Source organism: Adelges cooleyi, unplaced genomic scaffold (assembly GCF_023614345.1).
Source record: "Adelges cooleyi isolate 19-005CV unplaced genomic scaffold, UGA_ACOO_1.1 ACOO_flye_CR_arks_rails_tigmint_CR_PRNA_30, whole genome shotgun sequence".
In the NCBI taxonomy this organism is placed as follows: Eukaryota; Metazoa; Arthropoda; class Insecta; order Hemiptera; family Adelgidae; genus Adelges; species Adelges cooleyi.
This window is the reverse complement of record NW_026095971.1, coordinates 16,588,675-16,602,828: the sequence shown is the minus strand read 5'-3', so window position 1 is coordinate 16,602,828 and position 14,154 is coordinate 16,588,675. Positions and strand designations below refer to the sequence as shown.

General features: G+C 27.6%; 1 protein-coding gene across 5 annotated transcripts in view; it reads right to left on the bottom strand.

Moving 5' to 3' along the window:
- Positions 1 to 1,317: 1,317 nt before the first annotated feature.
- The window catches only part of LOC126838819 (eukaryotic translation initiation factor 4 gamma 3-like), a 29,687-nt gene continuing 16,850 nt past the window's right edge, over positions 1,318 to 14,154 (bottom strand). For all 5 annotated transcript variants that reach the window (XM_050573553.1, XM_050573554.1, XM_050573558.1 and 2 more), the window contains 22 exons: positions 11,212 to 11,396; positions 10,598 to 10,787; positions 9,598 to 9,770; positions 9,433 to 9,540; positions 9,172 to 9,369; positions 8,955 to 9,092; positions 8,676 to 8,876; positions 8,536 to 8,612; positions 8,092 to 8,236; positions 6,537 to 6,831; positions 5,996 to 6,093; positions 4,861 to 5,000; positions 4,717 to 4,784; positions 4,236 to 4,423; positions 3,989 to 4,170; positions 3,841 to 3,920; positions 3,579 to 3,727; positions 3,409 to 3,513; positions 3,252 to 3,347; positions 2,438 to 2,516; positions 1,735 to 1,896; positions 1,318 to 1,668 (listed from right to left, as the gene is read on the bottom strand). In XM_050573553.1, coding sequence (XP_050429510.1) covers positions 1,463 to 1,668; positions 1,735 to 1,896; positions 2,438 to 2,516; positions 3,252 to 3,347; positions 3,409 to 3,513; positions 3,579 to 3,727; positions 3,841 to 3,920; positions 3,989 to 4,170; positions 4,236 to 4,423; positions 4,717 to 4,784; positions 4,861 to 5,000; positions 5,996 to 6,093; positions 6,537 to 6,831; positions 8,092 to 8,236; positions 8,536 to 8,612; positions 8,676 to 8,876; positions 8,955 to 9,092; positions 9,172 to 9,369; positions 9,433 to 9,540; positions 9,598 to 9,770; positions 10,598 to 10,787; positions 11,212 to 11,396 — 3,263 coding nt within the window. In that variant the 3' untranslated portion in view covers positions 1,318 to 1,462. The remainder of the gene's footprint in view (positions 1,669 to 1,734; positions 1,897 to 2,437; positions 2,517 to 3,251; positions 3,348 to 3,408; positions 3,514 to 3,578; positions 3,728 to 3,840; positions 3,921 to 3,988; positions 4,171 to 4,235; positions 4,424 to 4,716; positions 4,785 to 4,860; positions 5,001 to 5,995; positions 6,094 to 6,536; positions 6,832 to 8,091; positions 8,237 to 8,535; positions 8,613 to 8,675; positions 8,877 to 8,954; positions 9,093 to 9,171; positions 9,370 to 9,432; positions 9,541 to 9,597; positions 9,771 to 10,597; positions 10,788 to 11,211; positions 11,397 to 14,154) is intronic.

Below are 14,154 nucleotides of genomic sequence, written 5' to 3'. Positions count from 1 at the left end.
CTTTCCGCTATTTGCCAACATTGGGTTTAATTTGCCTGGACTAGATTAGGGACTAAATGCTAAGTTATATCTAAAGACATTTTATTGAATGGACCGCACATTGATATCTAATAATGTTACCAAAATATATGCGAGAAAGACTGGGGCACGGGCTATAATACAGGAATGGTAATGGACGTGCCGGCGGAATGCAGGGTCTGGCCCAATCGAACAACGCTTCCCGGGTCAAACGAGACTTCACAATCTATTGACAAACATATTTTATCATACTATAACATTCAAGAACCTATTTAGGTTATTTATATATTACATCATGCTGCATACAATTTTTTTGAACAGTTATTATATATATATATATGTTTACACCCTAGATACGCCACTGCAATATTGTATCTATTGCCAATAGGAACTTTAAGTATAATGTATTACACTTAGTTGATGGTCGAATCACACATAAAAATCAAATAACAGGATTATTCATTTATATGTGTAGTGTTTAAAACACAATATAGATTTTAATAAATATTCCTTATAACCGATCGATTTCTGCACAATCACAAAGATAGATCTTGTACTCTCCATATTATGCCTTTATTAGAATTAATTTTTTTTTGTAAAAGGTCAAGATAAAACAACTTTTTATAAGATATAATGGTGGTTTTGATTTAACACACAAGAATGTAGTAAATAGTATTTTCGAAGCATTTTTTTTTTTACAATTTTTATTTATTATTTTTTAATATTTAAGAAATAACATTAACCGCAACTTTACATATTATTAATTTATATAACTGTACACAATAGTCCGACAATGGTATCAACGTTTATAGAAAAATATAGTTATTTTCTTCAATTAATTACCTTTATAACAATTATTATTTTGTAAATTCGAATTTTTCGCATTAGTTGTTTAAGAAAACAATGTTACAATTTCTTTATCGAAATATTCAACATATTCAATTTTGAATAACAGCGTAGTCTCCGTAATACCCAAAAACGTATTTCTAACAATTAAACAAAATGTTGTTACCATAATTATCAATTATACGATTCATATAATTTTAATTAACAAAATAATTTTGTCATATTCCCATTGTCAAAACAGAAGGGTTTCCAACGATTCAGGTCATTTTTTTACTTTACATTTTTTAAGGAGACTAGCTTCAGTATAAACTATAAAGTAAAATCAGAATAATGTACAAAAAATAAATAAATAAATAAAATAAAATAAAAATTAAACCCTTAACAAAAACACTGTATACAAATATTTGCAAATTAAAAATAATTGAATTCTAAAGGGCATAAATGAAAAATGGCTTATTTATAATTATTTTTTTATCTTATTTATATAAATTTTTATAACACGGTATCTACAATAAAATAAAATAAAAAAATAAGAAGAACATCAGATTACATCAGATTTCGACTGGTAAATGTATAATATAACAGTTGTTTAGTTACATTACGGGTCGATCGTTTCTTCTTCATCGGAATCATTGGTTGAAAGAGAAAGGAAGAATGAGTTCAACACCACAACTGCCATTGTTTTTGTTTCAAGGTCTTCATCAAATCCTGGTTTGAATACATCATCATTTTTCCATAGTTCAAAGGATTCTTTACTGATAACACTATCTTGGTAGAGCTTGTGGAACAGTTTCAATACCATACCTGTTGGTGATAATCATCATTTATGAAAAAAAGGAATGTAATTTTAGTTTATACTATATATTATACCTCCTGGATGTTCAAGCGCAGCAGACATTATTTGGATTCCATACAAACATTGTACTTCCCGTGCTTGAATTTCTGGTACAGGCAATGGTTTAGATCGAATGTAACAAGTAAGCAACTTAACATAGACATGGTCGAAGAACTCATCAAAAGAAAGATTGGGTTCTAGAAAAATTGAATTTTTTTTTAAGTAAATACAGACAACTACAATAATATACAGGTTCATTTGTACATCAAATAAACCACATGGTATTTTAAGATATCTGCAGTGTATCCCGATTCAATATATTTTACAAGAAACTACATAAGACATACTCAATTTGCTAATTTTACTCTTTAACCATCTGGTTAAGACTAACCACAATAAATAAAAATATATATTAATTTTCAGATTTTTTGAAAGATTTGTTTTGTTTGCATTTTGGCTGGATTGCACGGAGAACAATAATTATAAACAGTGATTGAAAACATATGTTCAATTGACGAGCTATTATCTTGTTAGTAGGATTATACACTAGTAAAATTAGAACCGTTTCAAATGTTTTTTTAAGTAATTTACAGCATGCCATATTTAAAAAAAGATGAGAATTATATATATATATATATATATGCAAATTCAGAACACCAATGTTTATAAAAAACATGTTTTATTTTGAAGCATACAATTTTATAAATGTATGTAGAAATGTATAAATTGAATACTCACTTAAACATGCTATTACGTTAGCTATTGTTAATGCCCGTACAAATTGGGGACATTCAATTATTTTCTCATCAATGTTATCCTGAAATTGATAATTAAAAGTAAAGTATACTGGTTACACGTTTTAAATTAACAAAATATACTAGATTGAATCTAGCTAGGAATACACTAAGTTACATTATTTTAGTTGTTTTAATTAGCAATTGTTGTATTTGATTTATTAATATCTAAACAAATTAGTTTAGTTATTTTTAATTATGTAATATGATCATCTTGGGAGGATTATCATCAAGAAATAATTTTCTGATTAATGAGAAATGAAACATTATGGAATTAAAAAAAAATGGAGGATTGAATAAAAGCAAGCTAGTGCTAAATAATCACCATCGCCGTTTGACACTCATGGGTGGTTGTTTGTAAGCAATAAAACGTTGAGTTTCAAATAGAGATGTATCCTTTCTGGACTTGTTCGAGAAAAGCTAACTTTTACTTGGAGGAAGCAGTGATGCAGATTTAGTTGCCAAAAAGAGAACAATAATTTGTTGTTATTAAAAATTACAACAATAAAACAATTAAAACCATATAGTATTTCTTTTTTAATGAAATAAATGGAGTTATATATAAAATACCTATACAAATGAGATCACTAAAATAATTTAATTAGGACTGATGCGACATAGTACAATTAAGTGTTTATACAAATAAGTAATATGCAGATTTATTTTTTTTAATGTAAAAAACCAAAATTAAGACACAATCTTGAAAAAATAATGTTACTAATCAATTCAGAAGAAATTGAATAATATGTGTTACTTACAGTTATCCACTGATGCATTATATCATATAATAGTTTACTATCAGTCAACTTCATTTTATCATACATAGCAATGGATAGTAAAAAAACTCCAACTCTCTGAAATTAAGATTAATTATGAATAAAATGATTTTTAAACTAATCAATATTAATTATTTACATCTTCTTTGAAGTGTTCATTAAGTTTATTGTTTGGTACAAAAACATCAATGGATATTTTTTCCGATTTCCTCCATTTATTATAAATCCATAGTATTCCACCTTGCTATAAAAACAATTAAAAATTAAACTATTGACGTATAAATTATTGAAACTAATGTTGAAACATACCTCTTTAATATCTTGAGTTTCTTTAGAACTCAGAATTTTTTGTAAAATTTCAATAAAATACTTGCTAGAATTGTCAGGACATATAGATTTGCAAGCATCTCTTAAATTAAAAAAGTCGAAAGAAGCAGTCTTTGAAATTAATAACGGAGCTGCAAAATAAATACTTTTTAATACGATAAATTATATAAGCATAAACATGTGTGACTTCTCAATAGTATGCATTTGAATATCATTTTTACACATTTTTCACATACAAACTTACCAGTAATGGCAGCAATATAGGAAAAAAATTGAGGGTAATCCATTAAATAATCATTCCAATCTTTTAAAACAGCATCAATCCTAAAGAAAATATAAAAATGATACCAATTGTTATTCTTACTAGTTTACATTACTTAACAAATTCTTACCCTTGAGTCAATGCTACCATAGAAAGGACATTTTTTGATAAAAGTTCAGCAAACATTTTGCCAGCTTCAGTTTGGCATTTAGGACTCATTTCTAGTGTGGTTAATAACATATATTTAACAAATTCCTCATGCCTAGTGCGAATAGTAGAATTATTATCTTCTTTCAGCGAATAGATAACGTCCTATTAATTGTTCAAAAGAATGTTAGTAATATATTTATAAGTAATATTTATAAAAAGTTATTTACTTCTATATTATGCATTTGTTCATATTCCTGGATAATATTTTTGCATTGCATATTAATTTTGTCAACCACCTCAGGATCTAATTCAATAGATACTGGTTCTTCAACAACCTCTTTAGGTGCTTGAGGAGTGGCAGCAGAATTAATCGATGGAGATGGTTGTGCAAATTGAGGCATCATACTTGCTACACCTACAATAAAAAAACAATTTTTAAAAAATGTAATAACTATGTATTACATAGGTAATTGCTATTACCTATGTAATAGCAATATATAATACAAATAATAAGTGAACAATTAACAAAACTCAATCAGTTTTGTTGAAAATATAAAGTTAACATATTTTGAAGAAAAATTATCCATTTGATTATCAGAAAAAAGCTCAGTTAGCCTACTGCGTAATGTGTAATCATTGTAAAATTAAAAATATAAAATATAATAAACCATGACATAATTAAATATATTATATAACATTTCAATTTACCTGACATCATTCTTTGCCTTTCTTCAGACTCTGAAATCATTGGTTTTCGGGGTGTGTTCTTATTGGACCTAAAAACATATTACATTTAAAAATTATTTTGTTGTTTAATTTTTAAAAATAATTATTGAGTCATTATTGTTTTACATTAGTTGTGAATTTGAGGATTTTTTATCATCATTTAGAGCAGCATAAGTATTGCTGCTAGTAAAACTATTATTTTTGCTTCCAGGAGTATGTGAAAAAGACCATTTAGAGGAAGGTCCCAACGATACTGATGAAGGTTCCTAAAAAATTATTATTTATAATACTTTAAAACATTGTAACAAATATTTAAAAATTATTTAATAAATTAAATATCCACTTCGCGCACATTTACCTAAAAGACATATCATTTGCACACAAAACTATGAACAATAGAAATTAGAAACCTTATTTTTAGGTTAATATATATGTTTCTGCACATTTCCAGTTAGACATAACACTAACATGGTTATTTAAATAATAATCAACTGTGTTTAAGGATTACACATATGAAATTTATAAAAGAAATCCTTAATACTTTAAATAGTATTTTCTACAATAATGATACAGAGAACTATAAATTAATAAATGTAAGCAAGGTTTTTTTTTTAACTACATTAAAACGTTTAAGTGTTTAATCTCTAAATTAGCTTTGCAACTTTTTTTTAGATCGGCAAACGTATCATATAAAATGTTAATGGCTATAATTTTTACAATTCGTTAGAATATAGCGTCTATATCTAAATATTTTGTATTGCATATAATTTTATAGATTAAAGTTCTTAAAAAATGTTAAGTACTAAATTATAATTTGTGTTAGCGGAAATAAAAGTATCACTTTTGGCGGAAATCTGACATAGTGAAGATGTTCGAGGGTGATTTTGGCGGAAAACAGGCAGACCTCTGGTCTACCATGTAAGGAAAAGTTTTAGTTTTTTTTTTCTTAACAGAAGAAAGTTTGAGTTTTAATTTTTCTTAAATGTCCATGTGAACCCGGGGGCATAACATGTACATTTACCCTTCAATGTCCAACTTTTTTACCATACAAACTACCAACATAAACAATAAACAGCAATGTTTAATTGTTTACTCTGTCCCTCATAAGTGTAGTGCGGCATCACAAGATGCTGTCACCAGGCACACAACAATCACACTTCTAGTTTCGCAGACAATACTATATACAAGGTACAAAAAACGCTAACTTTCTTACATGGGGCAGAGTTTAAAATCCATTTTAGTAAATACATATATTGCTTACCTTCAATCCTTGTAAGCCTTGAAGTTTAGATTGATCAATAGTGTAGTTTTGTTGTTTATATTTAGTGTTTTGAACAACATTCCACTCAGTATCATTACCTAAATAACATTAAGATAAAAATGTTATCATAACACAGGTAATAAATAAGTAACTATTTGCAATTATGTATCCTAATGTTGTTTTTATAAAAATAAATATTTTCAATACATCAATAATACAACAATAATAACAAGTATACTTAAATGTATGACTTATAACATAACGTGTTTTTATCATTAAGAAATGTCATCAATATTCAGAGAGAAGATTAGTAGAAAACATTAATCATTTAAAAACACAATAGTAACAAGTTCTCAGATGAAATAATAGTAATTTAGGAAGATACAAGAAAAAAGTATGATGAATTATAACTTTTTTTTTGGTTTGTTATTTACTTATTTCATCATAACTTAATTCATTATTAGTTGTCAATATGTGTAAGTTCATATGTATTAGTTCTTTGACATTTATGATAAGTATAAAAAAAAGAAAAAATACTTACGGCGATTTTTATTATCACCACCTCTAAACTTGTCATCACCACGATGATTATCTCGTGATTTTTCTGGTCTATTGTAAGATAATGCCATTGATTGTTCTATAGCCTCATTCTTAGCATCATTTTCTATTTCATTTATTAATTTAGGTTTATTATCTAAACGTCTAGGTATCCATTTGTCTTTTCTTAAATCTATAACATCTTGGATCATAAATCTTATCCTCGAGGGAATTTTGGATTTCATTTCTTTAGAAGTTAACCCTCTTAACTTATCAAAAGTTTCATTTAAATTGTATGTCTGAAAAATAATAATTATATACAAAATTACAAGTACTCAATGAATAAAGTAAATTTGAACTTCAAAATATAAATAATTTAAGTTTAATAGTTATACAGGGTGGGACGGAGCCGACTGACGAGTTTTGAAGGGCTATAAATAACGATTAGTAGAACTTAGAAAAAACCTTTTTGTTTTATTAAAGTAAGTGTGAAATCCCGTTTTTTAAGTTATGTTTTTTTAAATTATGCCTCCAAGATGGCGGCCATCAGCAGCAATATATTGCTGAAGCCGATATTTGGAGTTTACTCATCCATCTTTGAATCTGTGAATAAACAGAATTTTCGATACTGGTCTGAAAATAACCCACAGAAACTCCATTCTACTCCACTAAAGTGACAATGTCCTAATTTGGGAATCACTGAGTCCCAATTTGGGGTGATTGGCCGGTACTATTTTGAGAAGGACAACAGGACTGTCACTGTCACTTTGGCGCGATATATGCTAATGTTGGACACTTAACTACAGCACTGGTTGGAGCAAATGGATGAAGAATATGACTTAAGGGATGTATGGTTTCAACTAAATGGGGCTACTGCGCACACAGCTCAAAATTTGCTATTTATTTATTCGACAAATGTTCTCTGGGTGGTTGGTCTCTCAAGGGGTGACGTGGGCTGGACGACACGCTTCCCTGTTTTAAGCATGTGCGATATTTTTCCTCTGAGGCTTCCTTAACACATTCAATGCCCGTGTCAACACGTAGTTAACATGAGTAAACGGGCGCCAATGGCCAATGTCAACCATTGTTGACATGAGTAATTACTCATAATTAAAAGCAGCCATGGGCACGTGCAAGTTGTATCAATGGCGGCGTTGAACGTGTTAAGGATAAGGTCTTCAACCATCGTCCCTATACCTTAGCAGACCTGAAGGAGAGAATCACTGAAGAAATTGTGGTCATACCCATTGAAACGTTCCAAAAGATATTGCGAAAACTTCGGAAATCGCTTACAACAATGTATTGCTAAAGACGGCCACCATTTTGGTGATATCATTTTCAAACCGTAACTTAAAAAACGGGATTTATTAATGATTTTAATAAAACAAATCGTTTTTATATAAGTTTTACTGTTCGTAAATTATAGCCCCTCAAAACTCGTAAGTCGGCTCCGGCCCACCCTGTATTAATGATGGGTTATATACTATCACACGAAAATTACAAATATTTCAACTTAACGTAAAACAATTTTTTAATAAATCACAAAAAAATTAACTTACTTGTTCTAACTCTTTTCCAACAGTCTTTAACAAATTGCATAAACATTCTAAAGGTTCTTCATCATGTTTAGTGACTAAATTGACTATGCAATACAACATAATATTTGGTGTAAGAATTTTTTGTTTAAATAACTCGCCAATGAACCTTAAAAAAAAATTTTAAATATATTTTTAGTACAAGTATAAGCAAGTGGTGGGCTAATACACAATTGACATTAAATATCAGTCAATTTTTGTAGACTTAATAATCGGAATGTTAAATATAGCTAGAAAAGTGGTATCAGCCCAAAATGTATTGGAATATATAAAAAAAATATGTCATAGTAAATATACTATAATTTATCAGCAAACCAATGATTATCAAGAATAATTTTAAGAAATTCCTCGTGAACTAAGTTATGTAAAAAAAATCTGTAATATACTATATTAAATACAAATTTATACCTGCAATTTCCTACAGAACGTTTACGCAGCCTTCTCTCATTTTCTTCAAATTCTGTTTGAAGTTCCTTTTTCTTATCCTGGTATGAATAAAAAAAAAAAATAAAAAACCATTCTGAATTCTAAAGAGCACAACTACTTACAGGATCTTTACAAGAATTTATTTCTGCAAGTTTTTTAGCAGAATCCATTTCTTGAGCTTTGTCCAATTCAAATAAACTTTGGCATTTACTAATGATAAGTTTTTTAAATGAAGTGGTTTTGCCATCAGTATTTACTTGAACACCTTGCATAGCATGGCAGAGAGATGCATACAAAGGAGCAAAACTTTGTTCTTCAATTGCCTAATATAATAGTATAGTCGTTTAGATAAATATTACACAAACATTTGCTGTTAAAAAAAATATGGATTTCAGATGTACCTTTTCAAATACTAAATCTATGGTTTTTTCTAATCGTTCATATGAATCAATGGGCAACGCTTTAAAAGTATCAGTCAATGAATCCTTGTTTTCTGGAGTAATTTTGTTTAAAATTGATCTTACATTTTTGTTGACATCCTGAAAAAAAAAACCATTAATAAACATTTGATTCAAATAAAATCAAATAAATTATTATATAAACTAAATATAATTTCACCTCAGTTTTTAAATCATCTTCATTTTTATTTTTAGATGCATCAATTTTGGTAGCTTTTTTAATAGCTGTTGGAACCCATGCATTTTCAGTCTGATTTAACTTGACTTCTTCTCTTAGTGATAGAGACATATGAATAGTATTTGGCTTGGCAGTTTTATTAGCAGTTTTACCATGACTGCTATTGCGTTTAGCACCAGGCTTTTGAAAAAAAAAAAAAAATATAAGAATTTAGCTTTAACCTACCAGTGTGATATAGTTTACCATTATAGGCATGCCACGCTGACTATTACCACCAGATTTTAAATAAGCACCATATGCAGGCATAAATCCTGTTGCACTAGCACTTTGTGATCTCGCTATTGGCATTCCCTAAAATACATGATTATTTATGATAGATATTAAGGAAAAGTAACTCAGAATACTTACACCTCCTCCTAATCCTATAGAATTATATTGTGAAGAGTTGACAGACCTTGTTATGTGACCCCAGCTTCTCAAAATATCCGGCTTCTTTTGACACACAACTTCACTACCAAGTTGCAACAAAAAAGCTCTTGAATACACCCTATTTCCAGAGGTATTAGTAGCACTCCATTGATCTATTCAACAAATTTAAAAATGTACAAACTAAATTTATAATAACAGTATATTAGTTAAACTTTTAAGCTTGATGCGTAGCTGAGAAGGTATTGTTTTACAATGATGCGTTTTCATTTATTATTTAGTTTATATTTTTGTGTCTAGACCAACAGTTTTCTATGCTGATGAACTGATTTATTAATGTGGCAACTACTCTATATATCAGAAATAGTACTTGAAAGGCACTTATTGGACCAAAAATTAAAAAAGCTTATCTCTTCAGTTTCAAAATCAAGAAAAGCACCCAAAAATTTACTGTTTTATATATATATATATATATATATATATATATATATATACTCTAGCACCATGGATAAAGTATATAGCACTTTATCTTTTTTGAACTCTATAACTTCTAGAAAAATAGGTATTCAAATAAGTTATTATTATAAGAATATTATTATGGAAATCAGCCTCTTTATTTAGATTTTTGTGAGAATCTATTCTTGATATTGCAATTAAATTTTCTAGAGGTGATAACCTTATATGTTATAGCCCCATAAGATGTAAGGATTTTCTTAATTTATTTTTGAAAAAAAAAATTCAAAAAAATAAAGGGAAAAATTTTAATGAAATTTAAAATTTTTTTGAAATCTTATCCTTTATAATATTAAGCACGATAATTTTTTTTTAATTTTTATATTACAATTATTAATCTACAGATTCGCATCAAAGGATTAATTTGAAAATTACTTTAACACTTTCAGTTTTAATCACATCTGTGGACCTGTTACCCTATTAAAATTATTTTTATACTAAAATTATAATTTTAAAAATGTATTCAAACCTTCTTCATAAGGTAAATTTTCTATGTAACTAGGAAGTTTAGGTGCAATAACTTCTGCAGGTTCATGACTAACTCCGTTTTTGTTAGTTTCCAGTGGTTCTGATACTTCATCAGATTTTTGTATACTGATTTCTTCTTCAATTTTCGAGTTACAGTTTTCGTTTTCATATTTATTTTCTTTACTTTGTATCTATTTATAAAAAAAAACACATATATTTAATAACATTTGTCAGTTCTTTATCTTTGATGTTGTTTCTCTAATATTTTAGATAGAGGTTCGTTGTTTACAGTCGCGGCCCAATCTAGTTTTTAAACAAAAAAATTTGATTTGTCTTATTTGATAAAAATTTTAATTAAAACTGGTCAAAATAAATTGTTTGTGAAAAATAACTGAAAACACCTCTATATTAAGTAAATTTGGGTTATAAAAATTTTAAAACAGTTGAGGAGGTTGGGCCAATGACCATCAGGTTTGCCAATGCCCCCTTTATATATTACCGACAACTGTCACTCTGTTGTATGATATTGCCTTGCGGTAAGTGGAGTCACCAACCAAATCCATTTGGCTTTACTTAATCAAACTTGTATAACAGCTTTATTTTTATTTTACATACCGAATTTGCATCAATCTCTACAGTGTTGATTTCTGCTATAGATTCTGTATTATTCTCAACGGAATTGTCCACAACTTTGTTAGGTACAGCATTTACTACTGAACTATCATTCGAGTCTTTTGTAACATTTTTTTGTTGTTCAACTACTCCCTTCTTCTTTTTGCTTTTGCTTTTTTTTGATTTGACTAAATTCAAAAATAAATAAATTAAAACATGCATTATATTTATATATACTTTTTATAAACAATAGTTCTTATTTTAAAACAATTTAATACCGTTTTTCAAACACAGCAGATGAGATGCAAGCTATAGCTGCCAGAAGAGCCAGAAATAACTAAGTGATGCAAGAATTAAAAATAGACGACAATACAAACACATATATACTTATATGCTTCTAGACCATAAGTCATAATTTAACAATACAACTGTCATATTTTACTCTTGTATGTATTTGAATATATGAATATAGTTTTAGTAGTATGATAGTATACATATATTTATAAGAGTAGTCCTTAAAAAGTTGGTTTTAACCTGGAAGCCCCCTAAAAATCTTCTAAATAAAATAAAAATAAGTCATTTTTTTTAAAATAAAGGCGTAATAAATATACAGGGTTGAAGTATAAATGGGATTTAACATAGGATTTCATTCAACAATTGTTAAAAGTCTATGCAACTTTTTTCTAATTCCTGAAGATTTGGTGGTTTTATAGTTTTAAGTCTGCAAAACTTATACACCATACCCAAAAGTTCACACATGTCAAGATGGTGGAAAATAATTAAAAACAATTGAACATTCAGGTTTATAAGAATCAAACCAACTTGATATTTTATTATTTTAATACTTATTAATTAATGGTTCAATCTAATATGATTATACCGGGTTGCATAAATGTTCACTTAACGTTTAATGAAACATTAGATGTTTAAGGATTCCTTAAACATTATATAGTGGTCCATGATTGGGTTATTAAATTTTAATGAACTATTAAATCTAATTATTCTTTATGCAGCTTGCATTAAAATATTTAAAACCAATTGTAAAAAATATTGATAAAAATTACATTTTTTTAGGCCAATAACATTTGTATGTTAATAGATACAATAAACATAGATAGATAGATAAACACATTATATGTAGAAGAAAAAGGGACCTCTTGTTCCAAAAAATCAAATTTTGAAATTCTAAATTATTAATTATCAATAGTTATTCCAAATTTTAAAATTTTTGAGACCAGAATTATTCTTATATCTTGATAATTGGCAGATTTATATTTATTTAAATTTATTAATGGAAAGAATAAAAGCAAATTTGAAAAACTAAATGTTCAATTCTATATGATTTTAAAAAAATTACTGATATTTTTTTTAAATTGTATTCTGCGTATTTTTGTTTAATATATAATTTGAATTTCTATAAATAATATAATTTGCATTGTAGAAGCATAAAAGTTCTATAATTTATATATACCCTTTAATAATGAAATAGCAGCTAAAATGAACATTAAATTTTTACTATAAAACTCAAACAAAAATATCTACTTAATAAAAACGTCTTATTAGCTTATACCATCTACATATTTTATGGTTACTCCCACTTGAACAGAATATCTGTCGACAGGCAAACACTGTACAAGCAACAGTCTTGATGATAGAATGTGCAAGTGTTCCGACAAGTTAGCAGACAGGTCAATTGACATCACGGGTCACTAAATTATGTTTATGTTTAAGAAACCCTTAAACATCTACTGGAACGTTAATCGTTTATGCAACCCGACATAAGCTTATTAGATTGGACTATTTTTTTTTTAATAGCCTTTATAAGTAATAAATATTTGGCAAACCAATAAATATTAAATTAATAAAATATCAAATTAATAGGACACTTCTTTTCAATTTAAATGTTAACTAATAAAATCAAAAATACTCATCAAAATATTATGTTAAACCGATTAAATTAGTAAAAGAAATAAAAATGGTACTTAGGCAGTAGGTTACTTAAAAAAAACTACTGAAGTTAGTTTATTTTTAAAAATTATACCTATTATGTTATCTATAATATAGAGTTCAATTGAATGAGACGACAATTGAAAAACAAGATAAATATATTATGTTCTAATAGGCAATATGTTTATTATAGGTAATTTAAATATATACATTTTTTAATTCAATAAAACTAGTAGTTATTTAATGCGATTCCATTGGTCAATATAGTTATTAGTAATTATGCATGGCAAGTGTCCTTACTTATAGACTATAGTTTATTTAAGACAGAAATTATTAGAACACAACTTTTAGGATTACAATAGTAGACATAGAAGTCATGAATCATAATGACCTAATAAATTAATGATGGTAGCTAGTCATGTAACGTTTTGTATTAAACTTCAATTTTACTGTCAATTTGAAATGTAAATAAAATATACGAAAATTAAACGATAATCACAAAATTATTATACTAAATGAAAGGTCCTTAAAAAGTGGACACCAAGCTGCCGTGACTAATCAATTTAATAATTTTGTAATTTAATTTAGTACTCACTGTCACTACTAGGCCCCTTCATAGTTTTTCGGCTAAACAGTCTAAAACATTATTCTAGAGTATGTGTAATTTGGTTATGTTCACCAATCTAATATAAAAAGTGATAAAAAGAAGAAATTTAAGAAGAAAAATTAATTAAAAAAACACGTGCGTGTAAAAAATGTTGGAGAAATATTATAACTATTTGAAAGGCAGCAAACGACCTCTGCGAACAGTTGATACTAGTCGGTCTTACCAACTGATTTTAGATAATACAACAGTGCTGCCAACTAACTAGCCAAGGGCAATGAAGAATTTTCAAACTTTGAGAACAAAATATTTTCAATAACCTATCCCTACCATAGCCATTCCATGCTTTAATCACGCCACATTATATATTATTATCTTCTTGTTATTTTAATCTC